This window comes from Cryptomeria japonica, chromosome 1, assembly GCF_030272615.1.
Source record: "Cryptomeria japonica chromosome 1, Sugi_1.0, whole genome shotgun sequence".
NCBI lineage: Eukaryota > Viridiplantae > Streptophyta > Pinopsida > Cupressales > Cupressaceae > Cryptomeria > Cryptomeria japonica.
Genome location: NC_081405.1, coordinates 664,890,477 through 664,907,507, shown reverse-complemented (window position 1 = coordinate 664,907,507; position 17,031 = coordinate 664,890,477). Strand labels below are relative to the sequence as shown.

Here is a 17,031-nt window from a genome sequence, read left to right as displayed (position 1 = left end):
AATTAATCTGAAGGCAAGTCTGAAAAATGAAGTTTCAGACTTACCAACACCTTAAATAATGATAAACCCAGGAAATGATCATAAAATGTCACAAAAATGTCTTCCCAATGAATTCGCCCAATTTGGTAGGTGGCTGGAAATGAAAATTTTTCTTAGGACAGCCTGCAACAATGGTGTCTCAGACCTGCAACAGTGATGGTAACCTCTGAAAATACCTCAAAATGCCCTCCAAAATGGTCTTCAACAAAATTGCCTTAGTGGAAAGTTGCTGGGAATGAAATGTCAAGTCTGAAAATGTAGTTTCTAGCAGGCAATGGAGGTCAAGTAAGCTTCAGCAATGGTGGAAATACGCAGGTCTGAAGAATGCACAGCCAACACTCAGCAATGGCAGCCAACCAACCTGGAGGAAATGCACCCCAAAATGGAGGAATTTGACCTTAAATAGCTCTCTAAACTCACTTCAATGGCCTTCAAACAAAATTGCCCATCTGGGAATAGGCAGAAAATAAATTTCAAAACACACTTCAGCTCCAATGGTGTCAAGTTGACACTTCACAAAAAATTGCCCAGTTGGAGAAATTCTCCCAAATCAGCAACTTAGCAATCACACTCGGCAAGTATATTATTATTATAATGCTGGTCTCTCTTTTTAATTCAATTTTAAGCCCTAGGGGAAAATTGCCCTATATTTGGATTAAAAATTCCAAATAAAATCATTAAAATATTAAAAAATTATGCTTTTGGGGGAAAATCGATCCACTTTGGGATAAAAATTCCAATGAAATTTCATCACATTGCACAAAAAAGTCTCCAGGGGAGAATCGCCATCCATCTGGAATTAAAATTCCAACTTAATTTTGTCACTTAAGCTCAAAAATTCACCTTAGGGGAAAATCGACCCCTATCTGGATAGTCATCCAGACAAAATTTCGTCAATACTTGCACTGGTGGAAATTCGCCCTTCATCAGTTACAGTCATCCGCATTAAAATCCTTAAAATATGATCATTAACTATCCTGGTGGAAAATCGATCTGCATCAGGAACGTGAATTTCATTCGCATTAAAGTCATCTGCACTCCCAGGGGAAAAACGTGGGTCATCAGGTGGATTTGCCAACACTTAGTTAAAAATTGCCTTGCTAGGGGAAAATCGTCCTCCATTAGGAATCTGAATGGGGGAAAAATGAGGTCCATCGGAAATTTGGTGGAAATTCATATCCCATCAAGAGATTGAGTGGAGGAAAATCATGGGTCATCGGAAATATGGGGGAAAAGTACTTCCCATCACGAATTTTGACGTTTAGACCCTTAAAACATGGATTTTCATCAGGAATTAAATGATTTTTTCCACTCAAAATCGACCGGACACTTCAAATTTTCAATAAAACACATCGGGACTTAGGCAAATTTACCAAAATTTTAGCAAGACAAAAGGAAATCTATCGAGATTTAGCGCAAATCTAACTTGAATAACTTCCTAGGAGCAAGAAATTAACTCTGAAAGGACTTGAGCACAAAAATATCGTTGACTCGAATGTTTAAAACACGTCTACGCTCAAAAGGTCTACACTTAGACAAAATTAGGATCACTATGACGTCTAACATTTTACACAAAAATATCATCAACCCGAATGTTTAAAACATGCCTACGCTCAAAAGGTCTACGCTTAGACAAAATTAGGATCACTATGACGTCTAACATTTTACACACTTGATCCTATACAAAATTTCAAAACCCTAATAGAAATTAGGCATGATCACATTTCTAACTCAAGATTCGAACACTTAAAACTCAAAATTGCTAGACACGCTGCCAAAACCCTAAACTAACAAGACGCGGAAAGCAAGAGAGAGGGGGTCCCCGTTTGCAATGTGGCGATGTGTGAAAAGGTCACAACAAGTAGGTGCTCACCATTTTGTAAATTTGGGTTGTGTTGACATGTATTTTGTACACTATCAAACACAGAATAAAATACCCAAGGGTACCTTATCCTCTCTTGAATAAAGCCTCTGATTGCTGAAGATGTCGCGAAAAAGGATCAATCAGGATGACTCCAAGGTTCTTCGATGTAGGGTCTCTACGTGTGGATAAGCACCAGTGGTCGTTGTGAATGTTGTTTCATCAAGGGGCCTTACGTATCCGAATTGCAGGAACAAAAATTTCCTAAAACTAACAAGTTCTCAAAAAGATTAAAAGATAGGGTTTGCAAGAGATGAATTCTAATCTAATCCTAAGAATGACTCAATGTAGGCTAGACTTGGCAAGATTCTACCAATTTCAGTATTGCCAAGAAATTACAACTTTACTGGAATTGATGCGATCTTCTAAGGTGATTAATGATTTTCAAATCATCAAGAATTATAGACACTACCATGAAGGTACATATCAATAGTTCAATAATGATTGAAGGTTTAAGGAATCCAAATATCTCCAGTTGACCACACAAGGCATTCTTACAATCAGTAAGAAGCTAGTGGTTTGGAATGTGAATCTCACCAAAGATCAAGCTCAACACTTAGTCCTTCAAATTTAGATACTACTTCGATTGAGAATGATTCAGAAAAGTAAACAACCATGAAGATAGCCACAAGAATTGCAATAAAACACCATAACTTCAATATTTTATTGATCTCAAAGCCAAAATAGACAACAATTGCTTGAAATTCTTTCTTCAATGCTCAATCTTGCTACAAAATAACTTTCTTCTCTCTAATATCTAAAATCTGATTTCTAATCTCTCATCTAATATCTAATCTCTAATGACAAAATGAATATGAGTGAGGGTATATATAGCATCCTCAATTACAATGAACGACCCAGATCAAAAGAAGATCAACGGTTGAGATTTTGACACCTAAACCCTAATTAGGGTTTGTTACAAAAAGTTCCCTTTTTAGTTGAACAATATTAAATGCATAGCCAAATATTTAATTGGCACGAAAATCTAGGAAACATAGACCAATGATAATTAAGGTGCCACATCATCTACAACAACCTCTCTTCTAGAACCTTATTCCCTTTCCAATGTTCTTTCTTAGCATATGCAATGAATCTGGACCCAATTCCTTCAATCTCAGCAATAGGAATCTCGGGAAGATTCCTCATTCGTTCCTCGAAGTGGATAACCTGATCAAAGGCCTTGAGAAGAGCCGCATCCCATCCATGTTCAAGTTCTTTGATCTTCTCAATCAGGAGCATAGTAGCGAACATTAGATCCCGTTGCTCATCCGTGATGACATTCTCATTTTTGCAAAAGATGACCTTGACCCTTTCTTCCAACTCTTGAAGGTCCACATCTGTCTCAACTTCGATCCTCCTGCCAAGAATGGTACATAACACCTCAAACACCTTGTCCTGAATTGGATGGATGACGCCTTCAACTTGATTGCATTTGGTGCTGATGTCTTCAAAAAGAACCTCCTTCATCTGGAGTAGAGTTGACCACTGGATAAAACTATGAGCTCCTCCATCCATTATCTTTTCTTGTGCTAGGATCTTCCTTGGTGTTTGCCTGATTACTTGTAGAACAGGAATGATAACATCTCTAGTGTGAGCGAAAGCGGCTACTGTTATCATCAGGTTGTGGACGATTTCAAGGACCTGGATAGCTCGATGGATTGTCTGCATCATTCTTGTTGCAAATTCAACGGCAACTGTGTGGGATTTGTCAATCCAAGAGCTCATAAGCTGAACCAAGCTCTTGACTCTCTCTGCCTCGCCAACTGATTCAAGGGGAAGTGCTTGCACAGGAGACACTGCTGGATCCTAACGTCCCAAGGGCTGATTGAGATGGCTAAAGCAGCCTCTCCAAGCACCGATCTCTCTCTCAAGCTTTCTATTCTTTTCCATTTCTTCCCTAAGCTTGTCTTTAAGTGCCTCAAATGAATCGGTTGCCTCATCCAGTGCCTGCTCAGCAGTGAGTGGACCAAGTTCAAATGTTTCTACATCATATTCCTCTGCAAGGATTTCACCTTCATACTTGTCCACTGCTGGTGTAGCTATCTGTAACTTCCTGGACCCTGTCTCATCTCTGATCATCTTGGACATCTTGGTGGCCTTCTTCTTCTCCGTTACTTCCTGAGAATTTCCTACAAGGCTCTCTAAGTCAATCACATTATCTTCATCCTCGATCACAATCACCCTTGTCAGTCTCTCCTTCAACCAATTTGGAATGGCGGATCTCGTCTCTCTAACTTGTATCTCTTTAGGCAATGGTTCTTCTTCTCGGAGAGGAGATGTCACTTCATCATCATTCTTGTCTTCATGTAGCTCATTGACTTGGGGAGATCGACTTGATGAATGTTGAGGTGCCTTCCCTCTTTCAGGTCTATCATTCTGTACTATTGACTCCATAGATTCATCCACCTCAGGCATCGTCATCTCTTGTCCTTCAACTTGACTTGTCCTTTTCTCATGTCATGATGATGTACCTGATGAGCGATCTCGATTAGCCTCTTGCTTCTTCTTGGAGGGTTCCCTTTTCTCGGGTCTTTCTTTCCTCTTCGCGCCTCTAGGATGAGAATTGTCTTCACTTGCGCTTGCTCCTCCTTCTTCTGGTCTTTCCTCCAAAGTATAAGTCATTGGTACGTTCTGTTCTCTTAACTTTTGATGTTGTACATCCACCCATCTGCGAGTACATGACAAAACTGGAGCCATCAAAGTTCTCAAATCCGTAATCTCAGGCTCATTCCAATCTATCTTCACTGTTTTGTCTTCTCTATCATAGGATGACTGGAGATGTCTGCCACTGTCCTGAGCTTGATTGGCCACTCTGTAAATTTTGCATTTCCTGATGAAATCTAAAGGTAATCTGGAATGCATCTTTCTTTTCACTTCTAAATCACTTGAGAGATTCATCCAAAAGTCTTCTACCTGAAATTCGTGCTTGTACTTCCTACCATATGTCTCTTCTATATACCCATAAGGGTCAAAATTCTCCCTTGAGGCAAAGAACGTGAATGAATATGAGGCCAACTCCCTCTCTGCATCATCTAAGGCTAGAGCATTAGGACATACCTCAACTGAATTCCCCAATATGATGGGCACGGGAGCTCCATTTCTATGCTTGTGTCTGAATGCTTTCGCATAGTCTGCCAACTGCCTAGTCACCTCGAGTAGCACTATCTTGTCTGTCGAATACCTCGGCAACATGTAAGGGGGTGAAGGACATCCATGGACTCTGATATATGTAAACTTTTGAAACTGGATGAACCAAGCACCATACTTCTTTACAAGCTCTTGTGCATCTAGAGATAGTCGATTGTGAATCCCGCCTTGCAATATCCTAGTGATGTTCATCGTGAAGGTATCATTGACTAACTTGTAGTCACTTCCTGGTGGATGATGCAAATGAACATAAGAATCACAAACTCTGACTTCTCCGGGTCCTCTTCCGATCACTCCTCTGTGAGGTAGTCCTGCATATTCGAAACTCCTGATCAAGGCATATATGACGTATGAGCTCATGTGGAATGACTTGGTAGCCTTTAGTCTTCTCAACTGCACGTCCAAGCAATGGCTAATAATTCTAGCCCAATGAATTGTTCCTTTTCCTTGAACTATCACTTGGATGAAGTAGAACATCCACTTCTCAAAATAGAAGGCTTGAGGAGCCCCTGTAACTCGATTGAGCAAAGTTATCAAATCTCTGTACTCCTCCTGGAAGTCGATCCTATGTGGTGTATTGGGAATCTTGCTCAGGCGAGGACGACTTTTGAGTAACCAACTCTTATTGATGATGTTCAAGCAAGAGTCTGGATCATCTTCATACATGGACCTGGCTCCTTCCAAGCTTTTGTAAATCATATCTTTATGCTCTGGAAGATGGAGAGCCTCACTTATAGCCTCCTTTGAAAGGTAAGCCAAAGTGTTCCCTTCTTTGGACACGATTGATCTTGATTGTGGGTCATAATGGCGAGCACACTCGATCATTAGCTCATGGCACTGGACTGTTGGAGGGAAACCGGCCGCCTTGATGATGCCACTTTCAATTATTCTCCTTGGGATAGGTGATGGCTTGCCAATGTAAGGGACCTCCCGAAACTTCTTGACACTGAAGTTTCTCAAGTTGGTATCTCCAATGTTGCTCCACTTTGACACGATCTTGGTCTCCAATTCTTCATTCCTCTGATCTTCCTTCATGAGGGCTGGACGACTCGTGGATGCTCCTGCCTTTGGGGTCGCCATCTTGACACCTACACAACATTTCATAATGAGTAACATATTTTGCAACGTAGAAATATAGAGTAGAAAGGAAGATTTAAGATTTTAATTAGGAAACTTCATGATAAATCTTGAGTTATCATTTCCTAATTAACTACGCAATTTTCAAAAACTTGAAGTTCAAAATTCAAAATTTCAACATTGGGACTAGGATGATCTCGCCATACCTCCACTTGAGAATTAATTCTAAAAAAATGATGCAAAAATAGGGTGAATTCGCTAGGCAAAATGTAGATTGAAGTCTTTCCTTTAGCAAAATGCGCCTCCTTTAATCTTCAACACTTAAGATAATTCGCTCCAACTAAACCAGATTTTGCACTTCCTTCCTTGCTCCTCAAATCGCACTTGAAATAATGAATGAATGATGATTAAAATTGCTCAAAATACCCCCATTATATAGGGCGCTCACCATTTCATCTCCCATAGGCCGACTTGGCAAAATAGGCCAAAACATGAATAAATTTGCAAAAACAAGAGGCCGACCTAATAAAATGGATAAAAATAATACTTCAAGCGCTCCTTTTTCAATTTTAATTTAATAAAAATTAATTTTAAATGCCTTTATAATTAAAATTTCGATTTTCTAAGGCTCAAAATTAATTTATTAAATGCCAATTTAATTAAAATTTTTCAAATATTTCGAAGTTGATGATTTTGGCATTTCATGCGATTTGGAGGATGTCAACGTTGGGATATGGCAAAAAATAAAGAATGCCAATATTAAGCGCTCTGGTCCCTTGGAGAGGGACGGGAGCACTTTTTTATTTTTATGCTAGGATTCTCAATTTTTTAAAGTCAAACCTTTGTTCACCATGTTTTAGAAAATCCTTCCCATCTCATACAATTTTGCCTTAGCATAATCTCGGAGGGAATTTGTTGTTTTCATAAAAAGCGCTCTGGTCCTTCAGTGAGGGACGGGAGCACTTTTGAGTCCATTGCATGAATTCTTGATCACGTTAATCTTCAATTTACCCTCAAGGCGTAGAATATCACATTTCACTCCATCTTGAGCCTTGGTAATAAAAATATCCTTTCAAAATGCAAGGTAAATGGTCATATTTGGAAATTGCGCCCTGGTCCCTTGGTGAGGGACGGGAGCACTTTTGCCAGTTGTCGTCAAAACTTGCAACTCTCGCATCTCAATTCCACTTCAAGGCATTTTAAACACTTTTTCAAACTTGCGCCTTGGCCTCAATTTGTCCAAAATTGGCGAGAAAGGCGAGATAACATGTTAAGTGCTCTGGTCCTTCAGTGAGGGACGGGAGCACTTTTTCAATTTCAAGCTTATCCGTCCTTCGCTAGCTTCCCAAATTATCTTCAATGGGCTAATCATGTCCTCTTTCATTCATTTCAATCACAAACTTGCCTTGGCCTTGCAGGAAATTCACACTTTTTGGAAAATCGCTCTGGTCCCTTGGAGAGGGACATGAGCACTTTTGGAAAATCGCTCTGGTCCCTTGGTGAGGGACGGGAGCACTTTTTACATCTTGGTGTATTTCTTTGTTCTTTTAAACCTTCAATCACGTCCAAGGCATAAAACATCCTTCGTCCTTCTTATCCAAGTCAAGTTTTGCCATAAAATATCAAACAAAGAAGAGAAACTTGAAAAAGTGGCATGGTCCTTCAGTGAGGGACGGGAGCACTTTTTGTCATTTGGGTTGATTTACTCCTTCGTGAACTGCTTAAATTATATTCAATGGACAAAACATGCCTCCCTTAACCTCTTCAAATCATAAAATCACCTTAACCTTGCAAAGATAGTGTGAATTTGAATTTCAGTGCTCCGGTCCTTCAGTGAGGGACGGGAGCACTTTTTACTTTCCAAGCCAAATTGTCTCACTTTTCGTCTCGAAATTCCTTTGCTAGGGAAGATTTCATCTTACTTCATGCTATGAATAGAAGTTAATGTCCAATAAAGGTTTAAAACTGTGCATATAAAGAAAAGTGCTCTGGTCCTTCAGTGAGGGACGGGAGCACTTTTTACCTTCTAGGCAAAAACTTCATCATTTCATTGTTTTCAATCAAGTCTGGATGCTTTATCATGTTCATTTCGTCCTCCATCATGCCTTTGATGTCTCAATTTAACCAAACAAGGTCAGGAATGGCTCCAATAAGCCTTTTTGCCTTTGTCCTTCAGTGAGGGACGGGAGCACTTTGCCTTGGTCCCTTGGAGAGGGACGGGACCACTTTTTCCTTCAACCTTCAAAATTCACCATTTTTGTGCCTTCAAAATCTTCAAAAGTATCAAGTCATGTCCAATTATCATTCCGGAAGACCCTGCACAAAACAAAATAGAAAAGTCAGTGACAAATATGCATAAAATAACATTTGTGCTCTGGTCCCTTGGAGAGGGACGGGAGCACTTTGTCCTTTCTGGCTAAAATATTCAAAATTTAGGTCTCCAATCATTTCACAAGGCAGAGTTAGGTCATCTTCAAGGCCCGGAATCAGTTAGCAAGCCCTCGCAAAACAAGAAATTGCACTTAGAATGAAATTCGCCCTGGGCCTTCAGTGAAGGACAGGAGCACTTTCTCTGCTTCAGGCATCATCTTGCCTCCAAAATTTGATCAAAATTTACCTAGGCAAGAATATACAATTTCATCTTCAAAATGCTAACACTTAAACAAAATTTGAATTTTCCCCCAAAAAACCCTAACTAGACCTAACCTGAGACATATCTGACTTCCTGACAGACTTATCTTACTTCAATAATCAACCCTCGGAAGGACGCTCAATAACTTTCAAAATTTGACTGGACTCAGCTTGAAAAATATCCAAAAGAAACCCCTAAGGTTTAGCCTTAGCCCAGACAACTCACTCACTCACTCAAAACCCTAAAAACAGAGAGAAGAACAGGAAAAACAAAAGCGAAAAAAGAGGGGGTCCCCATTCTAATGGGGCGATGTGTGAAATGGTCACAACAGGTTGGTGCCCATTCTTCATTAATGGAAGTTATTTGTGACGTGGTTTTTTACCTGAGAGAGTTTTCCATGAGATAAATCTTGTGTTGTTTCTATGAATGTTTTGCCTTTCAATTCTTTGTGTTTTTAGTTATTGATTTCCTTGAAATACTCATTCACAACCCCCCCCCCCCTCTCAGTATTTCTGAGTTGTTTTACATGATTTTCTTAGGTTCCATTGCAATTCCCTTTGCTGATATTACATGACCCAAATATTGTACCTTGTCCTGATAGAAAGTGTATTTGGATAGCTTACTGAACTTATGCTCTCTTAAGCATTGCGACACTATCTTTAGGTGTCTATCATGTTCTTCCACAGATTTTGATGGCTCTCACACACAAACGTACACGCTCATGCACGTGCACACACACACACACGCGTGTTACCTCCAGTACGGGGACAATGGGATGTGTTTTCGGGAGGGGCAAATTTCTGGGACGGCTATATAAAATATAGGGAAAATTTAAATTATATGTTTGACCACCAATATTTATGGTATTGATTAGTCTACACTAGCTGTTCCCATTGATGTTCATTTCCAGCCCAAGCATGTGAGTTTGAAGGAGTATGAGTGGTTTCGAGCCTGAAAAGTACGGCCCAATACAGGTTGTACCTCTTGCAGACCTGGTGTGATTTGCTGTGTATGATTCCTTGCATCTCTTGGCCCCTTTGTTGCTGTTGGGTAATGTTGGGAGGTGTTCTTTGATGTTATGGGAAGGTGTTTGATGAATTTTGTAGCTGTTTTGACCTGCAAACAGTTGAATATCAGACCTACAATTAAGTTTGGGCTTTGCACAGTGGTTTCCAAACTTGACATTGATCATTCCAGCACTTGTTTGCAAGTAGTTCGTCGTTTCTTTTTGGTTGGAGGATATTGTGATAGCATTCTATTAATATTATGACCTACAACCGCTTCTTTATTTACTACCAGGTTCTGGGTGTTTGTGAAATTGATTTCCAAACTGTTGTTCATATTTCTGAGTGCATTTGACTATGATTCAGACCTGTTTACCCTTCATATCAGGGAAAAGTCCATTGTTGCAGACCTATAACCATTTTTTTACACACTACCAAGTTCTGAGTGTTTGCGAAATTTATTACCAGGCTGCTGCTCATTATTTTTGTAAGTGCTTTTGGCAGTGATTCAGACATGTTTACCCTTCATATCAGTGAAAGATCCAGTATTGCAGACCTATAATCACTTTCATATGCATTACCAAGTTTTGCGGGTTTGTGAAATTAAGTTGTGCTTGCTGCCAAGATATGCTGCAGCACCTATCTCAGTGTTTTCCAGACTTCTTGTTGTAGTTAGATCTGGCATATGTAGTTTAATGTGTATGAAATTTAGCAAACACTTGTGCACTATTGCTAAGGTGTGTGGGGCCACAAAAAGAAAAAAAAATGGTTTTTTTTTTTTAAATGTGCTGGGAAAAGGGGTATGGCTGGCTGTCCCCGGGATGGTTATGTGACATCACAGGCGTCCCCAACCATCCCAGGGACGGGGGGATGCCCTTGGTGACTAGGGATGCCTTCTTGCTTACATATTCAAAATTATGTTGAACTGGCAACTTAGCTTTCAATATGTAAGCAAGAAGGCAGACATCTTGTTTGATTGTGCATTGATTAGAAATAGTCTATATGTTTGAAATTTAACAATGGTTGAGATAACATCTTTGCATTGAGTCAAAAAACATGAGAAGCAGAAAAGTGCGTTCTACCAATATGGTATCAAAGTAAAAACAAGAGAACAAAAATTTAAAAGTTGTTTATTGTAATTTGTGTAAAACATGCTTAAGAAGACAGATGAACTAGAAGTCTAGAACCCATGTGATATAATGTTATTTTTTGATATTATATATTCTGATAAAAGTTAAAAGCCTTGTGTTATAAAGATATAAGTAGTATGATTCAACCAGCATTACAAGGAACAAAATCATAAGTTGACGAACAAGCATACGAGAAACAATCAAGTTTAGATCTCAGGGAGCAGAGCTCCATCAAGACAAAACATGAGGCAAATGTAGAAGAAAAAGGCCTAGATCTGTGATTACTAAAATACAAGCTGAACATGAGTTGTAGAAGATCTACGACTATACCTATGCTTTGTGCACTCCCAGTAAAATAAATGAAGTATAAATAAATTGGCTTTAGATAAGATGCTTGCAGGAAATTTAGTCCAGGGAATCGAAAGACAATTTCTGTGCCCTGTCCCCAAGGCAAGGCATCTGCCCAGCATCCTCCAAATCCTTCTGCATGTTCTATGATGATACCCGACGTCTGCTTAATGGATGTCTGTCCTCTGGATGAATGAATGGGACCTGCCAGTTGGTTGCTTGAGCTTGAGTAGGACTAGAGCTGCCTGCCTTATGCTTCATGGTTCAGACCAGAAGCACGAATTGCACTGGCTTTTGTTGCATTTGAATAAAAGTTTCAATGGGATCACAGAGAACAATTTTTTCAATGGTTTGTATTCTGTACCATGGCAAAGTCTTAATTTGTTTCAAATGATCATTTGTCTCACTTTTAGCATCAAGAGGTGAACATTTAGCATCAAGAGATGTCAGTTCTGGGATACATTTTCATAGTGGTGGCATGACACAACTTCTCAAATCTGCTATCTGGTTAATGGATAGCTTAATGCAGAGCTATGTGTATTTTAGTAGCCTTTGAAAAGAAAGATCCCTCATTGGTGGCTCCATTTGAAAATTACTGATCAGGATTACATCTTCTGTCTATTGTATGTGATGGGTGACACTCTTGATATGCCGGTACTGCAATTTCTGTTTGTAGGCATGGAATTGGAAGCAAAGAAGAACATGCCTCAGTTATTGCAGGACTCAAGAAGTACATTGTCGTAGCTTCAGGCAATGTGCAGCACCTCTTAACGACTGATAACAGACTAAGACAGGGGGACACATCCCTACATCTTTATAGGGTATATTAGCATCCATCTATATCACAAAGAGATATGGAGAGAGGAAGGAGGAGGTACAAATGATGAATGTATTGTATAGATAAGAGATATATCAGCCAAGAATATGTGATGTATGAATCTATGCTTGTGGTATGAATGTACATTGTATATAAGAATATCTGATGTGAATAAATGAATGGAGCAATCTTATACGTGTGTATGACATGTTTATCTGCCAAAAGTATTTTGGTTTCCTTCCTATTGTATCACCTTGTGGTTAACATTTTGACATAATTTATTCAACCCTTGGCTCTACATTTATTGTCAACTTTCCTTGACCTTGAGCTCTTGGAGTTATTGCTGGAGTTTCTTTTCCAAGTTTCGATGTGTAATGTCCCCTTTTCCATTACCCTAGTTTTTGCCCTAAAATTACAATTCCAAGTATAGTAAGAAATGGAATAGAGATATCATTTACCAATTAGGTCCTGATTGAGACCCCTCAATCATGTTAGATATAAAATTGATCTTTCCTACTAGGGTTAGGGACATATCTTAATCATTATTGTAAATTACATAATATACATGTGGGATTCTCTTAAGGCTTTACCCATTAACTCCTCCATATGATGAAGCACTATGGGAGATCATACAAGGCGCCTTGAGCCTATTTATCAAACCCAGGAGCATGGAATGTCACCTGCCATTCGGCCTCTCAGCCCCAGCTGGGGTTACCCAACTCGAATGGACCATTATGCTACTTGCATTCCTTATATGTACATATCTCCCCTCCATAATGGGATGGCAGATTGGCTGAAGCTTGAAAGGAATCTTCATCATCATTATTTATTTATATATATATATATATATATTATAATAATAGTAGGGATGATAACATTAATTACTAAGCATTAATATAGGATGATTGAATATGATCAAGATTATGTAGCATTATACACAGCACTTGGTAATTAACCAAGTCTGCTGATATCTCTGCAATTTAGATCTGTCTTTTATATTTGATTTATCTTTCTACCGTTTTCTGTTCGATGCCCAGATCTCTTATTCATTTGATCATTCCATAATTCATATATATATATATATATATATATGTATATATATAAACTTACAAATTCAAGGCTATTAGCCAAAAATCAGATTTCTGCTTTTTATATTCCGTTTCCAGATTCCAATTCAAATGTCTATTTGATTCCAGGTCAGATTATTTATTTCTCATTTGATTGATCCTTCATGGATGATTGCTCAAATGATTCATCCTTCCTTTTATATCTCTCATGTCTCTATGAACATGAACATTTTTATAAGAGGTGAATCCTTACAGGGGTTGGCCCATATGAGAACATAATTTAATTTATGCTATTCCCCAAGGTGGCGCTGCACTCATGATGACTAGTCGGCCTATTCAAATAGTTGTATATCCCTTAAACTGGTTGGCTCCTCCTAGTAATAAAATGTTAATAATTAAACTCTGTTATTATTCCATCTTGGTCGACTATAATCAAACTCTGTTGGTCGGCCTCTCCCAGTAATTATTATTATATTCCTAAGTTTAGTCGGCCCTATTTGCTAATGCATGGTTTAAATGGCTATTTAAGGCTGTGATTTGAACTATAAATAAATATTAACAGCGGGGGTCATGGCAAAGTGCCTGCTGGTTTAATTTGCTGTTTTATGGATATGTCATCTTTGGCATAAACAACACTGGTAGAGATTTTGTTTACAGGCTACAGAGGATAAATAGTCATGTATGCTTTGTCCATCAATCAACTTGATGTTTTTAGTAAGTGAACTACAAGTCCTGGCCATCTTTGCAGGATTCTAGGACCTATATGATTTGTGATGGTGGTCATCCATTTTGTACCTACTAGGTGATTTCTTATTTCTAAACACAACCTTTATAAAATGTAGTAGTAGCACTGCTATAACTTGTATGGATGCACATGCAAGGTTTATTTTTGGCGTATATGGTAAGGTGTTGAAGAAGTGTATTGGGTTATGTGCCATGTGCATGGAACTTTTTTTCCTTCTGTTCTGTTGTAAAATTGGTATTTATATTGTCAGAAAACTGAAGTGATTAAGATGGAGCCATTTTACAATGTTTTTTTGTTTGTTTGATTGTTTGTTCATGAACTCCTGCTATATATGTGTTTCAGGTCCGTGGTTTCGTATCTCAACTATTTCTTATTCTGATATTGCTGATTCAAAATCAGCGTGTGAGGAGCTGATAGGTAATCCTTCTAATGTTTTGATCATTTAATTTTTATTCAAAAGCAAAGCATGAGAAGGTGGGGTTCTGGATCACCAACGTGGCTCTAGTGGTAGGACTATTGTTTAGTAAAAAACAATCCTTGCCATATTTTCCTCATTTTATTTTTTTTTAACTTAAAGTTAATTTTCTTATTTCATTAATATGCATGAACAGTGGCTGGCTATTTCAGCTCTTCAGAATCTGAAATGGAAAGCTTTCAAGATGTAATCAAGGAGATGTTTGCAGTGCTTTCTTTGCCTGAGCTCAGACAATTAGTTAGCGTGGGACTTCTGAAGGTAAACTAGAATTTACAATTAGAAAATTATGCTCTTTTCACCTCTCATTTTAAATCGTATGTTTGAATGCTTGTCAGAAGTTTTATGTGTCTCCCTATGCAAAATGAGGTTTGAGCTTTGGATACAAGAAGTAGGCAAATCTAGTTCCATTGTCTACATTCTCTGAGTTGGAGAGGATGCCGGGTAGGTATCATAGTAACATGTGTAGTTTAAGGTCATTTTAAGTAACGAGAATGCCTAGGATTATTGTAGAGGGGATGGGATAAGTCAATTGTAGTTGGCCTTATGTGATAAAATATAAAGGTAGTTAATATTGAACAGTCATCATGGCTGTGTATCACATCAAAAACAGGTCATGGGAATTTTAGGATTTACATCTTCATCATCAAACATCAATAAGTTAATCAATTGAGAACCAATCGTTTCTAGTTTCTTGGAGTGTGGAGTTTTCTGTTGAAACTTACCTTGGTGACTGCTACATATTTTTTATAAATATGAAATTATGCCTTCAATTTAAGTTCTTGTATTGTACAGACGAAGAGTGAAGTGGGCTCAGCTAAAAAGGATGAACTTCTACAGCAGTTGTTTTCTGCTGCTAACCAGAAAAGAGAGAAATATCTGATGGGTGCTTCAGGTGAGGCTTTATGGCAGTGTTTAATGTGGATGTGGAGAGGCCATTGCCCACATATCCTCTTCTTTTTTCGTGTCTCAGAGACATTTCCTTTTTAGTTTAGAGGGGGAACTTGGGAATGACATAATGGTCTTGGAATATCAAGGGACATCCCCAATCTACTGGGAATGTTCCAGGGATATCTTGATACTCACATCAACAATTGTTTAAAAATATTGCTGTAAAAGAGAACAAACAAAAAGAGGGACATTGGTTGTGTTGGCTATGTTGGTATGTTCTTTTTGTGCAGGGTGTGGATCCCATAAAAATCCTTCACTAATTAATAAAAAAACCAGATATTCATGATTACAATTTAAAAAAAATAAAATAAAATATTCATTTAAAAATTTGTGTTTGTATTTCAAATTTTCAATGTTTCACTCAATTTTGTTTCAATGGTCAATCTTGAATCTTCACAGTTTTATGTTCAATGTTGTAGATGCTTGAATTTCAGCTATTTAGAATGTTATTGATGCTTAACAGTTTGATTATAGAATTGAAAATTTGTGAAATGCTCTTTTATAATTTCTTTTTGTTATACACACATAATTTGACACCCCTTCTTGTCATCTAGTAAATACATCCCTGCGGTACCCTGTACTCCCGTATTGGAAACTTGGATAAACATTGCTTGATGGTTGATCATTTGCTTCAAGTTCATTGTGTTATTTTCTTAAGTTTTGCCTTCCATTAGGTGGTGCTCCATCATTGTATAACCTCTTTGCTGAAGTAGCTGGATGCTGCATAAAGATATCTGATTTAGCAGGATTTATTTTGTGGCGAGTCCAGGTGATTAATTATTCTGTATCTTATTTAGTGCCCATCCTTGTTACTATCACGTTTTGATAAGATTGAAATGTTCCCTTGCAGAGATTGTTTTTCCTAAATGGAGAGCAAGACCTTTCTGCCTTTTTACTGGTTGATATGGGATTGAAGAAGTATCCAGATTATAGCTGCAACCAAAACCAATGTATCTTTTCAAATCGTGCTGATTTGCTTTCATATGAACAGGTATACGAGGATATATTTAAATATGCTTTCAGTTCAGTTTAACTTTTGTTTCATGGGCCATTCTTCAAGAAATTAGAAAAACACATTTAGTAGATTAAGATTGTAGAAATCCAATGCTTCTCTGGCAAGTTAATCATTCATAGGATCTCTGTATTTTAGGAGAACAATTGTCATTCCTAATAAACTGATCCTTTTGGTGTTTTGGCTAAAACGTTTGGTCTCTCAAGCTCATAAACTTTTATTTTGGAAGAGTTTAATTGTAGTCAGTAAGGCTGTAAGTAGAATTAGGATTTGAACATAAATTAACATGTCTGAAAGATTGATATGTTGTGGAGTAACATAATAGGAGAAGTAATATGCTATTAATATTAAAGGTAAGATTATTTACTACATTCCTTAAAACGATGGGTGAGTAGCATGGCCTTCTTTACTTATCCTATTTGTGTTCCTTATTAAAAGTTTGTTTCCAGTTTCTACTTGCTAGGGCCTTTCTTCTAACCAAACAATATTTCATGTATTCTTACATTGTCTTCATATTATATATAAGCATTGTGAATATTGGGTTCATATCAGTTAATGAGTTAATGGATAGAGAGTAATTAAGTGGTAGTTAGTGTATGCACTAAGATTTAGACTACTGAATTGGCCTATAAACTTGTAAAGATAGAACTCTCTTAGTGCATGCTCAAA

The 17,031-nt window shown here is 38.0% G+C and overlaps 1 protein-coding gene across 2 annotated transcripts in view; it reads left to right on the top strand.

Annotated features, from left to right (window-relative positions):
- The window catches only part of LOC131071969 (fanconi-associated nuclease 1 homolog), a 102,659-nt gene that overhangs the window by 61,188 nt on the left and 24,440 nt on the right, over positions 1-17,031 (top strand). For both annotated transcript variants that reach the window (XM_058007961.2, XM_058007962.2), the window contains 5 exons: positions 14,270-14,344; positions 14,539-14,660; positions 15,195-15,294; positions 16,025-16,119; positions 16,201-16,341. In XM_058007961.2, coding sequence (XP_057863944.2) covers positions 14,270-14,344; positions 14,539-14,660; positions 15,195-15,294; positions 16,025-16,119; positions 16,201-16,341 — 533 coding nt within the window. The remainder of the gene's footprint in view (positions 1-14,269; positions 14,345-14,538; positions 14,661-15,194; positions 15,295-16,024; positions 16,120-16,200; positions 16,342-17,031) is intronic.